We start from the raw sequence: 24,622 nt of genomic DNA on the forward strand, positions 1-24,622 counted from the left end.
CCTCTCACTGCTGTGGCCTCTCCCACCACGGAGCACAGGCCCCGGACTCGCAGGCCCAGTGGCCATGGCCCACGGGCCCAGCCGCTCCGTGGCACGCGGGATCCTCCTGGACCGGAACACGAACCCGCGTCCCCTGCATCAGCAGGCAGACCCCCAACACTGTGCCACCAGGAAAGCCCTTCAGTAAATATTTTTATCAAAGAATTCAAATCTATTTTGAGGAAAGTGCAATGATAATTTACAGAATTAATTTATGAATATGTCCAATGTCATTGAAGGATACTTATTTTTATAACAAAGATCAGTTTCTTCCCAAAACTTTTATATTCAATAATTAACATATGTATGTAACTGTTGATGACAGCTTCAATTCAACTGGTAGACTATCTCAGACCGGACACAATTATGGATTATAAATTCATTTTAATCAGTTCTAAAAACATTCTGCTCCATTATGTTTTTGTTTTAGTAACTTGTTTTTTACTGTTACTCTCATTGTCCAGTAAAATTTGTATTTGTATGAGCACCACAAGAAAACATATTTTATTATTAATGTTGAATTTTTAAGTTAAATATATAATAGTGCTTACAATAATATTAGAAATTTCACCTTTGAAGGAAGACCTTTCAAAAGCTTTACTTTGATTTTTATGAATTGAGTTAAAAACAAAATCAAACTATTATTGATTAACTGATTTTCTATTTGAAACATCTTTAATAAGTTAGTATTCTTAGGAATGGTAAGAAGTCAGGCAAACATAGGATGAGTGTATACACTAATTAATATGTGTGGAAATTTATTTAATCCTTCATTGTTTTCACATTATTATTCTCAGAGCTCTTACTTTTTAAAATGTGTTTATTTTTCATATCAATTTAGTGTTATAAAGACGTTCTTTTAGCTTGTTTAACTGGGATGCAAAATTATTTTGACTGAATATTGTAAATTACATTTGATCTTTCTTTGCTTTCAACAACCTGTTGAAAAATACCTGTAACATCTTTTCTGCCTTTCAAGTTAAAGTTTTACCATCTTTTAATTAATCTTCTTTTTGAGGTAACTGGTTTATAATATTATATTTTATAACATTATGTAAGTTTCATGTGTACAACACTATATTTCTACTATATACTACAGCATGCCAACCACTAAAAATTTAGTGTCCCCTTTTACCCATTTTGCACCACCTTGCACCCATTTTCCTTTGGTAACCACTACTTTGTTCTCTGTATCCATAGAGTTTGCTTTTCTTTGGTTTGGTTTGTTCATCTATTTTGTTTTTAGTTTGTTTGTATTTCATATTCAGCATATGAGTGAAATTATATGGTATTTGTCTTTCTCCATCTGACTTGTTTCACTTAGTGTAATACCCTCAAGGTCCATCTATGTTGTTGCAAAGGGCAAGAATTCATCTTTTTAATGGCTGAGTAGTATTCCATTCTATATTCATACAACACCTTCTTTATCTATTCCTCTATCCATGAGCACTTAGGTTGCTCCATATCTTGGCAATCATAAATAATGCTGCAATGAACATAGCGGTGATATATCTTTTTGAATCAGTGTTTTCTTCTTTGGATAAATACCCAGGAGTGGAATTGCTGGATCATATGATAGTTCTATATTTAACTTTTTAAAGAAGCTCCATCCTGTTTCCCAAGTATTACGTTCTCACCAACAGTGCCCAAGAGTTCCTTCTTCTCCACATCTTTTCCAACATTTTTTATTTTTATTTTTAACAGTAGACATTCTGACAGGTGTAAGGTGATATCTCATTGTGGTTTTGATTTGCATTTCCCAAATAATTAGTGGTGTTGAACATCTTTCAGTGTGCCTGTTGGCCATCTGTATGTATTCTTTGGATAAATGTGTATTCAGCTCCTCTGCCCATTTTTAAATCAGGTTTGTTGTTGTTGTTGTTAAGTTCTATGAGTTCTTTATATATTTTGGATATTAGCCCCTTATCAGACATATGATTTGCAAATATCTTCTCCCATTCAGTAGATTGCCTTTTCATTTTGTTGATGGTGCCCTTTGTCGTGGAGGTCTTTAGTTTGATATAGTCCCATTTGTTTATTTTTGCTTTTGTTTCCCTTGCCTGCGGAGACATATCCAGAAAGTTATTGCTAAGGCCAAGGCCAAAGAGTGTATTGCTTATCTTTTCTTCTAGGAGTTTTATGATTTCCATTCTTACATTTAATTCTGATCCATTTTGAGTTGATTTTTGTGTATAGTGTGAGGTAGTGGTCTAGTGTCATTACATGTGGCTTTCCAGTTTCTCCAAAGCCATTTACTTAAGAGACTATCCTTTCTTCAGTATGTTCTTTGCTCCTTTGTTATAAGTCAATTGTTTGTATATGTGTGGGTTTATTTCTGGGCTCTCAATTCTGTTACATTGATCTATGTCTTTTTTTAAATACCATACTGTTTTACATACTATAGTTTTGTAATATACTTTAATATCAGGGAGTGTGATACCTCAAGCTTTGCTCTTCTTTCTCAGGATTGCTTTAGCTATTTGGGGTTTTTTGTGCTTCCATACAAACTTCAGGATTTTTTTGGTTCTATTTCTGTGAAAGATATCATTGGGAGTTTGATAGGGATTGCATTGGATCTATAGATTGTTTTAGTTAATATGGACATTTTAACAATGTTAATTCTTCCAATTCATCAGCACAAAATATTTCTCCATTTTTTTGTGTGTTGTCTTCAATTTCATTCATCAATGTTTTAGAGTTTTCAATGTACAGGTCTTTAACCTCCTTGCTTAAATTTATTCCTAGGTATTTTCTTCTTTTTGTTGAAATTGTAAATGGGATTGTTTTCTTGTTTCTCTTTCAGCTAGCTCATTTGTTAGCATGTAGAAACACAACAGATTTTTGTGTATTGATTTGTATCCTACAACTTTACTATATTTATTTATTATTTTATTATTATTTACTATATTTACTATATTTATTTATTATTAGCATTTTGGAGGAGTCTTTAGGGTTTTCTCTCTATAAAATTATGTCATCCACAAATAGTGGCAGTTTTACTTTTTCCTTTTCAGTTTGTATACCCCTTTTTTCTTGCTTAATTGCTCTGGCTAGGACTTTCAATACTATGTTCAATAAGAATGGTAAAAGTGGTCATTCTAACTCTCAGTTTTTTACTGATGATTATGATGTTAGCTGTGGGTTTGTCATTTATGGCCTTTATTATGATGAAGTACATTCCTTCAATACCCATTTTATTGAGGAATTTTTAAATCATAAATGGGTGTTGAATCCTGTCAAATGCTTTTTCTGCATCTATTGAGATAGTCATATAATTTTTATCCTTCATTTTCTTAATGTGGTGTATCACATTGATTGATTTGCAGAGGTTGAACCATCCTTGCATCCCTGGAATAAAAACCACTTGATCAGAGTATAGGATCCTTTTAGTGTATTGTTATATTCAGTTTGCTAATATTTTGTTGAGGGTTTTTGCATCTATGACCATATGAGATATTGGTCTGTGTTCCTTTTTGTGTCATCCTTGCCTGGTTTTGGTATCAGTGTAATATTGGCCTCATAAAATTAGTCAAGAAGTGTTCTCTCCTCCTCAAATTTTTGGAAGAATTTGAGAAGCATAGGTATTATATCTTTTTTGAATTTTGGGGAGAATTCATTTTTTGTTTCGTCTTTTTTATGTTTTGCATTTCTGCTTTAGATTTATGTTTCATGGTTACCATGAGGTTCATTTAACATATCTCATAGATAAAATAATCCTTTTTCTGTTGATAGAAGCTTATCTTCATTTGCCTATAGGAGTCTGTCATTTTCCTCTTCAACTTTTATGGATTTTTTTGTCTCAAATTACCCCTTTTTGTGTTGTGAGTTTGTTACCAAATTGAAGTAGCTATAGTTCTTTTTATTACTTTTTTCTTTAACCTTTATGCTATAAAACCTATTCTGATATGTAGTTGCAATTTTCTGATTCTATTTATCACCTTACTCAAAGTTTTGTGTAGTTTTGCCTTTTTGTTTCTGGTAAAATACCTCCTTTCAACATTTCTCATAAAGCAGGTCTAGTATTGATGAACTCCCTCAACTTTTGTTTATCTGGAAAAGTCTTAATTTCTCCTTCACATCTGAATGATAACTTTGTTGGATAGGGTATTCTAGGCTGACAGTTTTTTTCTGGTGTTTCTGTGGGGAGGAAGGTGATCTCTGTGTCTTACTCTTCTGCCATCTTCCCCTCGTCCATGACAGATTTTTTCTTTCAGTATTTTAAAAATGTCATTCCACTCTGTCCTGGCCTGTAGAGTTTCTGCTGAGAAATATTTGTTCCTTTATAGGTTACCATCCATTTTCCCCTGGCTGCCTTTAAAAGACTTTTTTGTCACTGACTTTTGATAGTTTTAATATGATGTGTCTTGGAGAAGGTCTTTTTGTGTTGAAGTAATTAAGTATTCTCTTAGCTTCATGGACTTGCATTTCCAATTTCTGCCCAGGTTTGTGGAGTTCTCAGGTATTATTTCTTTAAATAAACTCTGTTCCCTTCTCCCTCTCTTCTTCTTCTGGGATATCCATTATCCTAATATTTCCCTTCATAAAAGAGTCAGATAGTTCTCAAAGAATTTCCTCATTTTAGATCTTAATTCTTTCTCCTCTTTTACCTGTATCATTTCTAGATTTCTACCTTTGAGCTTACTAATTCTCTCTTCCATATAGTCTGCTCTATTTTCAATGCTTACTAATGCATTTTTCATCTGGTTTATTGAGATTTTCAGCTCCAGAATTTCTCTCTCTTTTTTTTAGAGTTTCAATATTTTTGGTAAAGTATTCCTTCTGTTCATTAATTTTATTCCTGAGCCTATTGAACTGCCTTTCTGAGTTTTCTTGTAGCTCATTGAGTTTCTTCATGACAGCTATTTTGAATTCGCTATCAGTTAGATCACAATACTCCATGACTTTAAGTTTGGTTCCTGGAGAATTGTTACCTTTTGGGGTTCAGCGTAACTGTGGTTCTTCATGGTGCTTAATGAGTTTTCCTCTGCCATCACATTTGAAACAGAGAACACCTTTCTTCTTTAGGTAAACCTTTTTTTTTTTCCTAATAAAAAACTTTATTCTAATGATTTAACAGGTTAGAAATTAGAGGACTTTTTTTGTTTTTCTGTAGGTGATGGTATAGCACAAGTTTTGATTACTCTTACCTGAGCTGCCTCCAGTATATTTGAGAATTAGCATTTTCCACCCTCCAACACCTCTGTCAGAAGTGTAGCCTGGTGCTTTCACTGTCACTGCTTGTGACTCTGGGGTTGTTGGTGCCTTGCTGCTGCCAGTGTCACCACCTGGGTCACTGGAATGGCAATGCCTCCACGTTCCAACATCTCATGAGTCACAGGCTCCTCCACCACAGAGGGAAGGAAACGGTTTGGAAGCCAGGTGCCTCTGCTGTGTCCAGATTTGCCAGATTCATGGGTGCACCTGCTGTGGTTGGGAGGTGTGTTCCAGAGTTATGGGCACCTCCCAGACTAGAGGAAAGCATCGCAGGTTCTGTTGCCACTGCTGTCCAATTTCCTATGGCCGCAGGCATGGCTATGCCTGGGAGGCTGGAGCTGTATGTACTGCCTCCCCTGATGCTGTTAGGTTCTCTGAGACTGCAGGCTGGGCAGCCATGAATGGGGATCTGGGATCATATGAACCACCTCTGCTGTGCCCCAATTCCACCTCCTCTGTGTATTCCAGTCCACTCAACTTTGGATGTACAGATGTGTGGAGTTCTCTGGGGTCCTGGTGTGGTGGGCAGAGTCACCTTTGTTAAGCTGTAGATGTTTTACTGGTTGTAGATTGAAGGGGACAGAAAAAGGGAGAATCTCACTTTAGCATGATTCTGATGTCACCCACTAATTAGTCTTAATGTCAGAATATTTGTAATCTAAAATTACTGTGCTATTTGCATTCCTGGGATAAATTGATTGTTTTATTCTCATGTTTAAATTGTAAAATTGCTTAGAAGAATTCCTAGCTAGAATGCTTTGTGAATGTCATTATTATTAGATCTCAACTTCCATAAGGTTTAGTTTAATTTTGAAATAAAGGTAAGTATTATAGAGTTACTATCCTACTTCCAAACAAGATTGGAATACAATTTATTGTATGTTTCAGAAAAACTAGGTTCTAGATACATTGCATCTCTCATTTTTTAACCTGGCTTTATTTCATACTTGGATTTCATATCTCATATTTTTCCCCTTCTTTCTTCTGATACCCCCCACCCACTGCACTGTTTTCTTCTTAGCAAAAGTAGAAAATTATTCATGGATTATCTGGTGTGCATGTGATGCAAGAAAAAATAATGTTTTTTGCAATCAGAAGGTCTAGATCCAGTTGTCTTTTTCTTAACTTACTAACCTAACAAAGATGAAAAAGTTACACAATTCACTGAACTTCATGTTCCTAATCCATTACAAGATAATATATAAATAGTTACCTTATTTATTTAATAGGGTCACTGTAAAGTTCAAAGGAAATTATGTTCATGAGTTCATGGATATGGTTTTGAATGTCTGTCAATGTACCAAACATGTTTGGAATTTGGAAGGCTACTATAGATTTATGCTCTCTTTTTCTTCTTATTAATATAAGATTTGTTTCTGAAGCTTTGCTCCGTTCACACTCTTCAATTACTCTATTGTTCTTTGCACTAGTGGAAGAACAGGAAGAGTGTTGAGGCCAAAGCCCTTCCTACCACCTCTATAAGACATATCATAACTGAGTTAGAAGCATGTATATTATAGAGTGAAAAAATTATAAAGCCCTTGTCTAATACCCAGCCCAAAGATTTAATTTTTATTAAATATTAACCTTATGCCTTAAAAATATTTCCTTGTCTTTGTAAATCTACATCTCTTTTATTTAATTTTGCTTCATATACTTTTAATACATTGAGACAACCACTTTTTTAAAATGTTTGATGTTTTATATCTTTCTTCTCTTTTCTGTTATTTACTAATTACAGGCAATTGTATTCCCTTAAAATTCACTGTGGACAAATAAACAACTTATGGTTAATTCCTTTTGCATTTTTACAGAGTTTATCATTTTTATTTTCTGTTTATTTCCATGCATTTTTATTTGATTCATTTCAGCCAAATTCTATGTATTCACTGACATAATCCCTAGTTTTTGGTGATATCCTGGTAGTTGCCTATGTGATTAGCTTTAGTGCTTACAAATTTTAAAGTGCTTTATAAAAAACTAACTTCTTTTGTCATAAAATATTTCCTTAATTTAAATATATATGAATTCTGGAAGAAAAATGATAAATAGATAATTTAAGAATATATGAATATGCCACACCAATGCATATTATAATTTAATTATTAAAAGTCAAAGACAAAGAGAGAATTTTTTAAGAATCAAGAGGAAAGCAACTTTTGACATAGAAAAGAACCCCCAGAAGCCTATCAGTAAGTTTTCTAGCAGAAACCTTGCAGGCCAGAGGAAATGGGATGATATTTCAAAGTATTAGAAAAAAAACAAATCAAAACCCTACCAGCCAAGAATACTATATTGAGCAAAAGAAACCTTTGAAAGTGAAAGAGAGATAAAGACTTTCCCAGACAAACAATAGCTGAGGGAGATCCTCAACACTAGACATCCCTTACAAGAAATGCTAAAGGGAGTTCTCCAAGTTGAAATAAAAGAATACTAGACAGCAACATACCATAAAAAAGCATAAAACTTGTTGGCAAGATATATATAGAGACAAATACAAAATACTGTATTACTATAATAGTAGTGGGTAAATCACTTATAATTCTAGCATAAAACTAAAAGACAAATTTTTTTAAATAACTACAAGAAAATATTTTAAAAGATAGATGTAAGCTACTTACATGTCATGTAAGCTATGACAGCAATAATGTAAACTATGTGGAGGGGGAGAAGTTAAAATGTAGAGTTTTTATGTGCTATTGAATTTAAGTTGTTATCAGCTTTAAAAGGCTGTTATAACTATAAATATTTTATATATGCCCCAAGGTAACTACACACAAAAAATTCACAAAATATACACAAAAGAAAAATAAAAAAGGAATCAAAACATATCAGCACAAAAAAAATCAACAAAACATAAGGGAAGGCAATAAGAGAGGAAAAGACAAAAGAACTATAAGGCTCTCAGAAAACAATTAACAATGTGGCAATACTAAATCCTTTCTTATCAATAATTGCTTCAAATATAAATAGTTCAACCCCGCCAATCAAAAACTGTAAAGAGGCCCGTGTATGGCAAAACAAACAAACAAACAAACAAAAAAAAATTGTAAAGGAGCTGAATATGTTTTTTTTTTTAATGTTTTTTCTGTGTTTATTGAGATGAACATGTGATTTTTATTCTTCCTTTGTTAATATGGTGTATCACACTGATCAATTTGCAAATATTGAACCATCTTTGCATCCCTGGAATAAATACAACTGGATCATGGTGTTATGACCCTTTTTATATACCGTTAGATTGAGTTTGCTAATATTTTGTTTAGGATTTTTGTGCCTATAATCATCAAAGATATTGACCAGTAATTTTCTTTTTTTGTAGTGTCTCTGGTTTTGGTATCAGAGTAATAGGGGCCTCAGAATGAATTTGAGAGTGTTCCATCCCTTCAGTTTTTTGGAATAGTTTGAGAAGGATAGTTACTAATTCTTGTTTGTATGTTTGGTAAAATTCCCTGATGAAGCCATTCGGTTCTGGACTTTTGTTTGCTGGGAGTTTATTATTATTATTATTATTATTACAAACTCAATTTCACTACTACTGATTGGTCTGTTCAAATTGTCTATTTCTTCTTGATTCTGTCTTAGCAGGTTGTATGTTTCTAGAAATTTGTCCATTTTATCTAAGTTATCCAATTCATTGGCATGTAACTATTCATAGTATTCTCTTATGATTTCTTGTATCTTTCTTGTATTGATTGTTATTTCTCCACTTTTATTTCTTGTTTTGTTTATTTGGGTACTCCCTCTCTTCTTCTTGATGATCCTGGCTAAAGGTTTATCAATTTTATCTTTTCTACAAAAACAGCTCTTGGTTTCATTGATCTTCTATATTGTTTTTTGATCCCTATTTTTCCTCCTTGATCTTTATTATTTCCTTCCTTCTGCTGACTTTGGGATTTGTTTGATTTTCTTTTTCTAAATTTTTTAGATGATAGGTTAGGTTGTTTATATGAGATCTTCCTTGTTTCTTGAGGAAATCCTGTATTGCTGTGAACTTCCCTCTTGGAACTGTTTTTGCTATCAATACATTCCATAGATTTGGGAGTGTTGTGTTTCCATTTTCATTTGTCTTGAGGTATTTTCTGATTTCCTCTTTGATTTATTCATTGATCCATTGGTTTTATAGTAGCATGTTATTTAGTTTCCACATGTTTGTTCTTTTCCCATTTTTCTTTCTGTAATTGATTTCTAGTTTCATACTATTGTGGTCAGAAAAAAGGCTTGATATAATTTCTATCCTCTTAAATTTGTTCAGAATTATTTTGTGTCCTAACATGTGATCTATCCTGGAGAACATTCTACATGCACTTGAAAAGAATGTGAATTCTTGAACAACATTGAAAAGAATGTTGTTTTGGGATGTAATGTCCTATAAATATCTATTAAGTCTAACTGGTCTGTAATGTCATTTAAGACCACTGTTGCCATATTGATTTTATGTCTGAATGATCTGTTCATTGATGTAGGTGGGGTGTTAAAATCCCCTACTACTATTGTATTATTGCCAATTTCTCCCTTTATGTCTGTTACTATTTGCTTTGTATATTTAGATGCTCCTGAATTGAGTGCATATATGTTAATTAGTATAAATCCTCTTCTTGTATTGATCCCTTTATCATTACATAATGCCCTTGTTTGCCTTTGTTATAGTCTTTCTTTTAAAGTCTATTTTGTATTGCTACCCCTGCTTTCTTGTTGTTTTTGTTTGCATGAAATATCTTTTTCCTTCCCCTCACTTTTCAGTCTGTGTGTGTCTTTAGCTTTGAAGTGAGTTGCTTGTAAGCAGCATATAGAAGCGTCTTTTTTTTTCATCTAGTAAGCCACCCTATGTCTTTTGATTGGAACATTTATTCCATGAACATTTAAAGTAATTATTGATAGGTATGTACTTATTGCCATTTTATTACTTGTTTTCCAGTTGTTTTTGTAGCTCTTCTCTGTACATTTTTTCTTCTTTTTATTTCTTCCCTTACAGTTTAATTCGAAATCTATTCATGATAAAAACTCTCATTAAAATGTATATAAAGGGACCATATCTCAACATAATAAAGTCCATCTATGACAAACCCACAGTTAACATCACACTTAATGGTGAAAAGGTGAAAGCTTTTCCTCTAAATTCAGGAGCAAGACAAGGATGCCTACTCTTGCCACTTCTGTTTAACATAGTATTGGAAGTCCTAGCCACAGCAGTCAGACAAGAAAAAGAAACCAAAGCCATACAAATTGGAAGGGAAAATTAAAACTGTCACTATTTGCATGATACTTTATATAGAAAACCCTAAAGCCTTCACCCAAAAACTGTTAGAACTAATAAATGAATTCAGCAAAGTGTCAGGATACAAGATTAACATAAAGAAATCTGTTGTTTTTCTATATCTAATAATGAACCATCAGAAAGAGAAAGTTTTAAAAATTCCATCAAAAAGAATAAAATACCCAAGAATAAACTTAACCAAGGAGGTGAAACAACAATACTTTGAAAACTTTAAAACACTGATAAAATTGAAGATGATACAAAGAAATGAAAAGATATCTTGTGCTCTTGGATTAGAAGAATTGATATTCTTAAAGTTTCCATACTACCCAAAGAATCTGTAGATTGAATATAATCTTTATCAAAATACCCATGACACTTTTATAAAACTAGAACAGGTAATCCTAAAATTCATATGGAACCACAAAAGACCCTGATTTGCCAAAGCAATCTAGAGAAAAAAGAACAAAGCTGAAGGTTTCACTCTCCCAGATTTTAGACAATACTATAAAGCTACAGTAACCAAAACAACCTGATACTGGCACAAAAACAGACACATAGATCAATGAAACAGAATAGAGAGTCCAGAAATAAACCCACACATCTATGGTCAATTAATCTTCAACAAAGGAGGTAAGAATACACAATAGAGGAAAGACAGTCTCTTTAACAAGTGGTGCTGGGAAAAATGTACGGTTACATGCAAAACAATGAGATGAGGGCTTTCCTGGTGGCGCAGTAGTTGAGAGTCCGCCTGCCGATGCAGGGGACGCTGGTTCGTGCCCCGGTCCGGGAAGATCCCACATGCTGTGGAGCGGCTGGGCCCATGAGCCACGGCCGCTGAGACCTGCGCGTCCGGAGCCTGTGCTCCGCAACGGGAGAGGCCACAGCAGTGAGAGGCCCGCGTACCACAAAAAAAAAAAAAAAAACAATGAGATGAGAGCACTTCCTCACACCATACACACAAAAAATTAAAATGGATTAAAGAGCTGAGTGTAAGACCTGAAATCATAAAACACTCGGAAGAGAGCATAGGCAGAACACTGTTTGACCTATTATAAATTGTAGCAACATTTTTCTTTTTTTGGTTCTGTCTCCTAAGGCAAAAAAATTAAAGCAAAAATAAACAAATGAGCCCTAATTAAACTTAAATCCTTCTGTACATAAAGGAAACCATGGATTAAAAGAAAAAGAGAACCTTTGTAATTGGAGTTAATATTTGCAAATAATATGACTGGCAAGGGGTTAATATCCAAAATATATAAACAGCCCATGCAACTCAATATAAAAAATAAGTAAATAATTGGCAGAAGACCTGAGTAGACATTTTTCTAAAGAAGACATACAGATGGCCAACAGACACAGGAAAAGATACTTAACATCACTAACTATTAGACAAATGCAAATCCAAACAACAATGAGATATCACCTCATACCTGTCAGACTGTCCATCATCAAAAGGAAGGTCTACAAGTAATAAATGTCAGTGAGGATGTGGAGAAAAGAGAACACTGTACACTGTCAGTGGGAATGTAAATTGGTGCAGCCACTTGCAGTATGGAGGTTCCTCAAGAACTAAACAGTATGGAGATTCCTCAAAAAACTAAAAATAGAATTAACATATGATCCAGCAATTCCACTCCTGAGTACATATCTGGAAACCTCAAAAACACTAATTCGAAAAGATATATACACCCAGTGTTCATAGTAGTGCTATTTACAATAGCCAAGATATTGAAGCAACCCAAGAGTCCATCAACAGATGAACACATAAAGAAGATGTAGTGGGTATACACACACACACACACACACATACGAATATTACTCAGCCATAAAACAGAGTGAAAATCTGCCATTTAGAGCAATGTGTACGGACCTAGAAAATATGCTTAGTGAAATAAGTCAGACAGAGAAAGACAAATACCATATGATATCACTTATATGTGGAATCTAAAAAATAATACAAACAAATGTATATAGCGAAACAGAAACAGATTCACAGATATAGAAAACAAACTAGTGGTTACCAGTAGGGAGGGGGAAAGCAGGAGAGACACATTAGGGGTATGGGATTAAGATATACAAACTGCTATGTATAAAATAGATAAGCACCAAAGATATAAGGTATAGCACAGAGAATTATAGCCATTATCTTGTAATAAGTTCTAGTGTAGTATAATCTGTAAAAATACTGAACCTCAGGTATATAGAGACTATATACCTAACACTAATATAGTATTGTAAGTCAACTATACTTCAATTAAAAAAATAAAAATTAAAAAGAAATAAGACTCAAATATGACTTATGTATAAGAAGCTCACTTTAGATCTAAAGACACACAAAGACTGAAAGTGAAGTGATGGGAAAAGATATTCCACACAGTTGGTAACCAAAAGAGATCAGGGGTGGTTGTATTTATATCAAACAAAATAGACTTTAAGTAAAAAATGTCACAAGACAAAAAGGACATTATATAACGATAAAAGGGTACATTGACCAGGAAGATTTAATAAGTATCTCTATCCCTATCTGTCTGTCTATCTATCTACCTATCTTTCTATCCCCAACATTAGAGTACCTAAATATATAAAGCAAACATTGACACAACAGAAGGGAGAAATAAAGAGCAATACCATCCCCATAATAGTGGAAGATTTTAATACCTTATTTTAAATAGTGAATAGAAATAATAAGGAAATGGATAACTCAGACACCACTATAGATCAAATCGACCTAAAAGACATACAAAAAACGTTCCACCCAATGACAGTGAAATACACATTCCTTTTAAATGTACACATATCTTTCTCCAAGATATATCACGTGTTAGGCCACAAAATAAGTTTTAACAAATCTAAGATTGATATCATCGCAAGTATCTTTTCTACCCACAATGGAATGAAACTAGAAATCAATAGCAGGAGAAAAACTGAAGAATTCACAAATATGTTAAAATTAAGCAACACCCTCTTGAACAACAATAGGTCCAAGAACTCAAAAAGGAATTTAGAAAATATCTCAAGACAAACAAAAATGAAATCACAAAATACCAAAATATATGGTATGTACAAATACAGTATTAAGAAGGAATTTCATAGTGATAAACAGCTACATAAAAAAAGAAGAATGATCTCAAATCAGCCACCCAACTTTATATCTCAATGTGCTGGACAGTGATTTCATTCTCACATGTACAGCAAGATGACAACAATCTGGCCAAAGCAAGTAAGATTGCCTGCACTGTCCCTTGCAGCGTATATGGAGAAGTTTCGAGTTAGCAAGCTGGCAGTGTGTATAAAGTATGTTAATTGCTGCCCAATAAAAAAGACCAGAGAAGCAATAAAAATAGTAGTAGCTAGCATTTATTGAGCACTTACTATATACCATACATTGTTCTAGTGTTTTACTTCTGTTAGTGGATTTATTCCTTACCATAAGTCTGTCAGCCAGATGCTATTATTTCCCTTTCACAGGTGAAAAAACTTAGATGCAAAGAGGGCAAATGACTTCCTCTAGGAAAAATATATATATTTACAGGGTTTGGAGATTAGGACCTGGACATCTTTGCATGCCATTACTCTGCCTACCCATCAATATATTAGGTAGCCCGGCAAGGGGGTCTTAAGGTTGCAAGTGGAGTTAAGGCTGCTAATCAGATGACCTTGAAGAGGTTATCCTATATTATCCTGGTTAACTCAGTGTAATCCTAAGCGTCCTTTAAATGTGGAAAAGGGAGCAGAAAAGTCAATGTCAATGTGAAAAATACTTGACTGACCATCACTAGCTTTGAATATGGAAGAGAGCTATTAGTCAAGAACTTTGGGCAATTTCCAGAAGTTGGAAAAGGCAAGGAAATGAATTGTCTTTTAGAGTCTCCAGAAAGGATACAGCTCTGCCAACGTCTTGATTTTAGCTCAGTGAGACCTATTTCAGACTTCTCAACTTCAGAATTGTATGATTATTACAGAACTGTGATAAATTTGTTTTGTTTTATTAAAGACATACATATACATAAACACCTATACATATGTATGCATTTGTATTTCAGTGTCAGGAGGTGATAAATGCTATGAAGAAAAATCAAATTTGGTTCAAGAGTTATGGATAGGAAATGCTATTTTATATGGGGTGGTCAGGGATGAGGTAATGTTTAAATAGAGACTTGAATGAGACGAAAGAGCAAGATATCTGGGAGTCAGACATTTCAGATGAGGAAAGAGCAAGTGCAAGCTTCTCCAAGTCAGAAGTGCACTTCACATCTTGAGAAATAGCAAAAAGTCTAATAGGCCAGAAGAAGGTTAGCCAGAGGAACACTGTGGGGTAGGGATAGTGTTGGTGGTTACAAATGGGATGGTTATCCTAATGATTTCCGGAAGGAGAGTGGGAATGAGAGTAGAATGGGAGACCTTTTACTTTTGCCCTATTATTTATGTTTTTTGATGATGATGCACTGCTTTTGTGTTTTTAAAGAATTTTCATTACAACGCAGTGGTACAAGAAGTCTGAAGCACAGAAATGACAAGTGTAAAGATGAACAATGTACTTGCAGGGTTTATATAACCTACTTGGTTCAGTTCAAAAATTGAGGGAAAGGGTTAAGAAAGAAACTATGTTGTTGTTATTCTAAATTATTATCTATTTGCACTTTTACACATTTTTGCCTGCTGAGTCTGTATACCCACATCAGTAACAACGTGTATTTGTGTGTGTGCAGGCAAATATGCTTGCTTGAAACTCAATTATTTGGTATAAAGGGGAATTTTTAGAAGTACAGAATGAGGAAGATTATTAAATAGCCCACTTACAAATCTGTGCTTACCAGAATATCTTGAGGGTACTAATATTATGGAAACCCACAGGTACTTTAGCAACATGGAGTACAATTGAGCTCACGGGATTTGCAATCAGACTGCCTAATTTCAGACCTTGGCTCTACCACTTTCCAGCCTAGGGACCTAGAGAAAGTCATTCACCCTCTAAGGTTTTTTTTCATGTGCAAAAGGGAGATAATAGCATATGGCTGCCTGAATTGTAGTAAGGAATAAATCCATTAGTACAACTAAAATACTAGAGCAGTGTCTTGCATTTATTAAGTGCTCAATATACTATTACTGTTATTGCTTCTCTGTTCTTTATTACTGGGCTGCAATTCACGGACTTTATACACACTGACAACTTGCTAACGTGAAGCTTTTCTCCAAATATGCTGCAAGAGACTACCCAGGCAATTTTATTTGCTTCAGCAATTTTATTTGCTTCAGCTAGTTTGTTGTCACCTTGAATGCATGTGCAAATGAATCACTGTAACCCTCCATATTTAAAAGCGAAATAAGCCAGCACAACCTACTACCCCTAGGCAATAGAATGTGGTCCAGTTGCATTAGCCAGTTCTTTCTCCTGGTGACTGCTTTTCTGTTTAAATATTACTTAAATATTTCATCAGAACTGATTTTACCAATAATTTCTGAAAAACAAACAGACTTCATGTTCCCTGGACAAAGTTAAAACAGACTTTATATAACATGATTGCAATTGAATCTGATCTCTGGTCTTTATTCAGCTAGATAAGACTATAACTTTGAGGAAAACATTTTAAATATTGATCAAAGTCAGCCCTGATTGGTTTTTTTATTTCCTCTAGTCTTCTCTATTGGGGTTTAAAGGCTTTGATTTAGTTTTAAGAGTTTTCCATTTACAACCTAGATGACTTCACACAAACTTCTCAACTTCCTTGAGTCTTTGTTTCCTTGACTCTGTGCTCAAGGATTGCTTTTTCCTGTCTGTGAAAATCGCAATACAGTCTGTATCATTCACTGTCTCACCGTTTTGTGACAAAAGCAAGGGACTGGATTATCACTTTTACCCACTTGCATATGGAAAAATTAAATGACTTTTCTAAGTCATCAACTAGGTCTTTGGGCCAGGTCTTTTAGTTCCCTTCTGACTATATCATTTAAGTTAATAGAATAACAAATGCTGTTCTTTAAAAAAAAAAAAATTGAATAGGTAAAGACCACAAAGTGATTCACAAGACTGATAAATCTTCTCTGTTATAGGTCAAATGTAAGAATTTTTTTTTTTACATACTATCCATTACACAGAGACTGCTTTATTTTAATCACATTTATAAGTATCTTTTTGTCCATCAAGAATCAAAGAGAAGATATCAAAATCTTTCTAAATTTTCAACATTAATAAATTCTTAACTAGAAATGTCACCAAAGACCTTTCATTCAGATTTAAAGATTGATTTATATCAAGATGTATATCATTGTGTTAATATTTTAGTGTATGCTTCAGTTGAAAACTCTAATTTGAAATATAATATTCTTTTAAAAAACTGGCTGCCTTTTCTTTAAATCAAAATTCTCCCTTTACTTATTTTAGTTTGAAAACATGAAACACATTCCACCTTGAATCCATTGCAGTAGTTTCTAGTTTTCCTTTTCTCAGAATGCTGTGCCTCTGCTGTCTTACTCAAATGTTGATTCTGTTCCATCATTGAACTGCAGGTATCATGTGAATTTTTCAATTTTTGTCGATGTTTCGTTCAAAATGATCACCTTTTTGGAAAGGAAAGTTATAATTTATTTCACTTTAACAATTCAGAAATGAGAAAAGCCTCAAGGTCAACATCAATCAATCAATAATTCCACTAATATTCATTCAGGACCTACCATGTCCTGAGCACCAGGACACAAAAGGAAACACACACACACACACACACACTCACACGTATACAAATTTCTAGCTTTAGCAAGATTGTAGTTTAGGAGGATAAATGTATGGAGGGGAACTTGAAACAACAAATAAATAAGGTAATATAGAATCACACACTAAATTGGATTAAATAAATTATCAGCAATTACCTGTTAGAAATAAAATTTTGTTATATTTTCTGTATATCTACATTATAAGGTTTAGGAAGGCAAATAAGTGTTTAATTCATTTTTCTGGTTTTACAAAATGCCAGACAGTACCTTGCATATAGTAGATAGTCAAAATGAATAGAAAAATAATGTAATTAATTATAATTAGAGTGGCCTAAAAAAGGTTTCAGAGAGAAAATATTAATACCTCTGGAACCAGGCTCAAAAAGCAGAGAAAGTTTGGATTTGTTAAAAAGAGCTTAGTGTACTCTAAGTACCTGGCAGAGGGACGATGGCTGTGCTTGAACTTACCATCACCATGATTCCACTTTATTTTAATTTTGTTTATTTATTTTTGAAGAGAGAGTATATTTGAAGTTGAAAGCACAAAACATCAAAAATGACATATAGGAAAAATTCTTCCTCTAACCCTCATCCAGTTTCTCTTTCTGAGGAAGAGTATTATTAGCTTTCAATGAATCTTGTCCAGAAATACGATATGCATTTTTAATTAAATACACAATATTTTCCTTTTTTAACACAAATGGCAGCATACCATTACTACAGTTATCTGCCTTTTTGCTCTGTTTTATATACTTAACTTTATATTAATATGGCTTACTCAGTGTTCTTATGGTTGTAGGGTATTCCATTGTCTATAGTTTATCTACCTAGTTTTATGTCCAGGTAGGACCTAATTTAGGTTAGGTTGCATCTAATTATTTCATATTAGAAAAATTTCTTAATATGTCTTTTGATTTATGTGTGATCATTTCTGTAGGATAAAATTCCTACAAGTAGAGTTTTGAAGTCAAATGTAAGAGGGATTAAAATTTTGAGTTATTAAGCCCCTATCTTAAAGACTAGTAAAATGAATCAACTTATTTCTTAGATTTGCTCTTTTTTGTAGAATACTGTGTTCTTCACTGAGGTTTAGAAAATGTATTCTTATTTATTCATATGTGCATAATACATATTTATGTAGCAAAAATACCTATTTATGTATAGAAACAAGCATAAACATAGATATATGATTATTAATAGGGCACTAATTATACAGTATATCTAATACATGTTCTATATACAGTTGATTCTCATTATTTGCAGTAGTTGTGTTCTATAAAGTTCTTGCAAATGCTGAATTAGCAATTACTAAACATTGCTCCTAGGGGAAATACAGGGTTTGGTTCCTGTTTATCTGTGGTCACAACATTTTTGTCAACCAATGAATACATAACCTCATTTTATGTTTCCTTCCTGTTAGACACCTCATTTAATTCGTATTATTGATCACTAACATTGAATCTGTGGACAATAGCACTTTGCAGCTCAAGCCTAAAGGAAGCTTATGTAATTCATGTTATCTTTTCCATCAGGCACATCACAGCTTTCTTGAACTTAGGAACACTAGACAGTACTTCAGCATTATGCTTGAGAGTCATTTTAATAGCAAAATCACCTACAAAAAGCACACAAATGAAAAAAATGGCTCTAAGTAGACTGTGAAAAGGTCTCTTGTTTCTATTACAAGAGCAAAAACAAGAAAGTAGAGCCATATCTTATATCTTGTCCAACCTCAGCTGAGAACATTCATGTGGGAGAACTCAAATTTTTTGCCACTCTCTGCAGGTATGTGAATGACCATGAAAGAGCAGCAGTATTGATTTGAGGGTTACAAATCCATTTTAGTGAGTAGGAAAATTCACAAATACAGAATCCACAAATGATGAGGATCAACTGTATATTCTATTAATTAATTCATGTAACAAGAATTTATATATATATAAAGTCCATCAACATACATAATGCATATTAAATGGCTAATGTACAAATACAGAAATGATAAATATCTGAAGATATTATCACTTGTGTGTATATGAATGTATATAAACATACACATGAATGCAGAAACCCACACCCATGTACATCTAAGTGAATCCTAGTTATTCTATACTTCTGGACCTTTTCAGTTACTGAGTGAAGTGGAGTGAGGAGGGAATCAGTAGTTCGGTCCCAAAGTCACAGGCAGTCTTTTGATAAATTTTATGTCATTTTTACATGAACACCTCTTTCTGTATCTTTGTTCAGGACTTAAATGTTAGGAAAGCATTTTTACCACTTAATCCTCTGAATTATTTGAAAGGTGGATAGTCACCCCTTAGCTTTAGTTTTTTGTTTGTTTGGTTGGTTTGGCTACTCAACAAACATTCTTGAGTGCTATGATCTCACCACTCCTATCCTTGTTGATTGCAATTGATTAAATTATTGTCCTGTCTCCCAGCCTTCTCCCTTTCCTATGCATATCACATCCATCCTTAGAATCTTTCAGAGGTCTCTTGTGCCACACAAAATAAAACTCACATATAGTATTTGATATTCTTCCTGAACTAAAACCAGCCGTTGTTTTTAGTCTCAATACACCCATAAACACTTTCCACCCTATGGAACCACTGTCCCCAGAAGAAAGGTCTCTGCCCACCTGTATGTTTCTTCTTAACCTGTAATGTTCTTCTTCATCTCTTGTTTGTAATTCTGCCCCAACTCACCCCTCTCAGATATTTTCCCATCGTTACTCCCAGTTGAAATAACCTTTCCCACACTGCTGCTCCACTGGACAATATCCCTTGTAATGTAGTCATTCCTTTTCCCTGTATTTCTACTACTTTCCCAAACAGATTGCTAGTCCACACCTCTCTCCTACATATTGGGGAAAAGTATCCAGATAAAAAGTTGGAAATGTAGGCACTTTTACCTTATTTCTGAAAAAGATTAAATTATAACAAATCACTACATAGTAATTAAAAGGTTGAAATATCAATTCAGGGTTGACTCTAAACACCATATTTTCCACATCACCATGGCATTTTAAGCCTGACTTGAAGACATTTAACAATTTTTTCTCTGGACGTATTTTTTTTCTCAGAGTTCTAAACAGCTAACATGTAAATGAATTTTGGGGACGCAATAAGTTTATAACATAAACCACGATGTTCTGTAAGACAGGCATTCAGAGGTAGCATTGCAGCTCTTCCTTGAATAATAGTACAGTCCAGTTCTGCTCCCTTTTGATTGGGGTGGAGCAGAGGGAAGAATCTCACCAGCCTCTGCTTATCTGTGCAAGCTTTTCCTATTTGAGTGATCATAGAAAAGCAGTGCAATCCAAGTGATCTACCATGTATAGATGGTATAGATTGCTGCCTCTGCCACTTCTACTGCTGCTGCTATCACTAGTACCTGTGGTACTAAGGAAGGAAAAAGGGAAAACAGCATTTACTAACTTCTTAAACCTTTTATGGGTCTGTAAATAATTTAATACTTTTTAATTAAATAATATTAATAATAATTATAAGGGTAGCCACCTTCCTGAGTTGGAGAAGGGAACTAATATTTTTCAGTCCTTAGTTTGTGCCAGGAACTGTGCTGAGGCAGAATTTTTTTCTCATTTAATCAGAGATAAAATCATCTAGAAAACCTTTTCTTTTGATCTCTCCTTGAGTCAAATTTGAGTTGAAACAAGGAAAGTTGAGGTGAGTAAGTGGCTATGAGGCACCTCCCATTTCTTGATGTTTGCCAACTAACTCTCCAACCCACATTATTTTTTCAGACTTGAAGTTCCACTTGAATAGAAAGTAATAGGAATGGGATTTCAGTCTTTATTTTTAAATTATAAATGTCTGATTTTCTGTAGTTTATTTTTAAAAATGTCATCTGAGGCTCAGCTACCTCTAGAAGGGATAGTTAATAAGTTTTAAAGGTTTAGAACATAAGGGTGTAGAAGACACATAACATAAAATATGTAATATTTATCATGTCCATCAAAACAATTTTTCCCCTTGAAATTTCTGGAAGTTTCTCACATACAGGAAACATTGAAATTCGAGAATCTCAAAGGTTCTTACCTGGACTTAGGATCCTACAGCAATGGCCACAGGTCCATCCCTTTATCTGTTGTTATAGTCTCTTGTTAAATAGTTGGCTGGTTATTTTTTTTACAGTCCAATGATGATTAACTACCTTCTTAGGTCATTGTCCCAGACAAATAGAAGAAAATTAACTACTTATCCTAAGAATCTCCTCTGCATGCCTGTAGTTTAAAGATTATGTTAATAATTTCTCAGAATTTACAAATTACTTGTATGTAAAAGTTCAAAAATTAAGCCTTACTTCTGAGAATAATTTACATTTGCTTACTCAATTAAGTTGTTTGCATATTTTTCTTTAAAAATACAAATACAACAGATTATCCAAAGTGATAAAACAATTCCACATAGAAAAGACTACAAGGCAATTTTAAAAATTTGTCTACACAAAGACCTACTATACTATACTGTACTATATAGTACAGGGAACTCTGCTCAATGTTATGTGGCAGTCTGGTTGGGAGGGGAGTCTGGGGGAGAATGGATACATGTATATGTGTGACTGAGTCGCTTTACTGTGCTCCTGAAACTGTTACAATGTTGTTAATTGTAATATATATATTACAATATATATACAATATATATTGTAATATATATATTACAATATATATACAATATAATTGTAATATATATATTACAATATAACATAAAAAGTTTAAAAATAAATAAATAAAATAAAAAATAAAAATGGGGAAAAAATTTGAAAAATAAAAATCTGTCTACAGGTTCCTTTAGCATTCAAAAAATCAAATATACTCTTTTGTTTGATATTTGGGTGCAATTCTAATATGATGTGTCTGGATACCAGATGTCCCATATGGAATAGTAAAGTGCCAATTCATTACAAGACAGGTCTTCTAAGTGACAACATTTTTAAAGATGATGAAAGTCAAGACTACTTTCCATAATAGATATCTTATATCAAGGTATACAAAAAGTAGGTCACATTATTTCTTTCTATTCACTTGGTTTTTAGAGACGGGGAGACCTTTACACAATTGAACATTTTCTTGGGGTTCTTGAAGTTTCATGCCCTCATTTGTTCATTCAGCAACTCAAATGTTTTTGAATCCCTGCTATACCGCTCTACCTCAGATATTGGGCTCTGTTCTGGAGGTGTACTAGTGCAAATAAAATTCATACCCTTCTTCTCTCACATGAATAAATAATGTATATTATATATGTTTTATACATATATGTTATTTATTCATTATAGTTATATATAGTATATATATGTGTATGTAGAGAGAGATGTGTGTGTATATATATATGGCTATCATATATAGATAGCAATGTGAATGTATATACATGTACATAGATATGCACATACACATATGAATATATATATGTACATACATATATAGCAATGTGAAGATGCATATGTGAAAACACAGTTACCCCTTATCACTCCTGCAGGACAATCCTTGATATAGCTGCAACAATATTTATTTAAGTCCTATATCTCAGTTATTTGATAAATTGGTTCGACCCTTGGAACTGTTGGAATCATGGGAAGAATCAGAGACTGTGGAGGGGAAACGTTAGGAAATATTAAATTTCTCAATTAAAGGGAACTGAGGAATGAAGACCTGGGCCTGGGAAGGTTAGGATCCAGTCATCTATAGCAGACTGGGGCCCACACTCAGGAGATTCTGATTCAGTTGACCAAAGATTATGATGTTTTAATAAGCACTTCAGTGAACTTTTATGTTATGCCAGATTTTGAGAACCACTGTAGCAGAGCTAGAGAACATTTTCAGTTGATTTTGTGAACTTCCTTTTCATTCAGAGTAGGGATATAGTCTAGGGGTTCCAATGCTATTGATTTTCTCTTTAAATTTCTGTTCTACCCAAGTCACATCACTTTGTTTTGAGACAGCTGTGTTGAAAGAATGAAGGTAAAACAGTACAAATTAGTAGACCCTTTTTAATCCCTAAACTAAAGCTTTCTGTTGAAATTCTGGAGTGTTTCCAGAGGTCAAAGAGCATTTGCTCTTTTTCTTACATGACTGTTTTAAGTACTTGAATTGTTCTTCTTGTGTGACTTATGGAAGAATATAGGTGGTCAGAAAAGACATTGCAACAGCTCTTTCAAGATCAATATTATGCTAACATCCATAAGTCAATAGAATTGCAAAATTTGCTAAAAATAATCTTATTGGTATTTACTTCAGAGATGATTATCCCAGTTCTGATGATATATGGTCTTTGAAATCTGGTAGATTTTGCTGCCAATTTGTCTCTGCTACTTGCTAGCAGTATGAACCTAAGTAGGTTATCTAAACTTTTCTGAACATGAATATCCATATCTGTAAAGTAGGAAGACAATACTTGGGGTAAGGATTAAATAATGTGTGCAAAGTGCTTTGCATAGTACCTGACAAATTACAGATTTGATACCTAATAAGATTCAGTGTATGACATTAGTGTATTATAAATACTCAAAGCAATTAATTCATATGAAATGAGTAAAAATAAAATCTCCATGACAGGTACTCAGCAGTTTTTATTTCTAGAGTACTCAGAGGGGTCCGCAGGCATTCTTGAAGAGGGAGACCTTAGGCTCAAGGACAACCTGCAGCTGTCTCGTGCCATACTTCTCTTAGTAATGGTCAATAGGCAGCCCCGTAACACAACATTGTAAATCAACTATACTCTGATAAAATTAACTTTTTTAAAAAAGAGGCAGCTCTGGGAGGCTGCAGAAGACTCCTGGAAAGAACCTCACATCTTTCTACCCACTAGAGCCCTGGCATCATCATGATTGATCTTATTGTGGCCATGATTTCTCTTGTGTTGGTCACCACCATGAGAAGTGAAGGATTCCCTGATAACTCTCTTCAGCTCCTGTCTAATCCCCATATGGCTCTGCACCCTCCCGTATTTGCCCTCATCTCCTATCCCTCTCCCAATCCTGAACTGAGATACTTCTCTTGAGATGTTTGGAACTCATGGTTAATCACAAGTAGAATTCCCTCTACCTTTAGCGTCTTCCCTGACACATTTTGCTTCACCTTCGTGCTTTAACTTAAACCTGGCCCTTCCCTGATCACATTGCCTTTCAAAGCTGCTGTGATCAATGGGGGCTACATTGTTCTCCATTTTGCTCCATACCAGATGCCTTGGTCTCCAATTTCCCTTACTCTGCTACTTCCTTTCTGTTTTCACACCCTCTTCTCTCAGAATCCATCGTTATGAATCTCATATCTAAAGACTCTATCACTTTGTCTTGGTGGAATCATCTACCAGCCCTTGAGTCACTCCCACTTCTTCCATGAGTTTTAGCTCTTGATTCAAAGCCAATCTTTCAAAATATTCCTGC

At 34.0% G+C, this 24,622-nt stretch overlaps 1 protein-coding gene across 1 annotated transcript in view; it reads right to left on the bottom strand.

Annotated features, from left to right (window-relative positions):
• The window catches only part of SLCO1B3 (solute carrier organic anion transporter family member 1B3), a 70,589-nt gene extending 49,248 nt beyond the window's left edge, over positions 1–21,341 (bottom strand). Inside the window, exons 1-2 of the mRNA XM_007454596.1 lie at positions 21,280–21,341; positions 16,924–17,074 (exon numbers count right to left, since the gene is read on the bottom strand). Coding sequence (XP_007454658.1) covers positions 16,924–17,013 — 90 coding nt within the window. The 5' untranslated portion in view covers positions 17,014–17,074; positions 21,280–21,341. The remainder of the gene's footprint in view (positions 1–16,923; positions 17,075–21,279) is intronic.
• Positions 21,342–24,622: the final 3,281 nt, after the last annotated feature.

The sequence above is a fragment of the Lipotes vexillifer genome, unplaced genomic scaffold (assembly GCF_000442215.2).
Source record: "Lipotes vexillifer unplaced genomic scaffold, Lipotes_vexillifer_v1.1 scaffold559, whole genome shotgun sequence".
In the NCBI taxonomy this organism is placed as follows: Eukaryota; Metazoa; Chordata; class Mammalia; order Artiodactyla; family Lipotidae; genus Lipotes; species Lipotes vexillifer.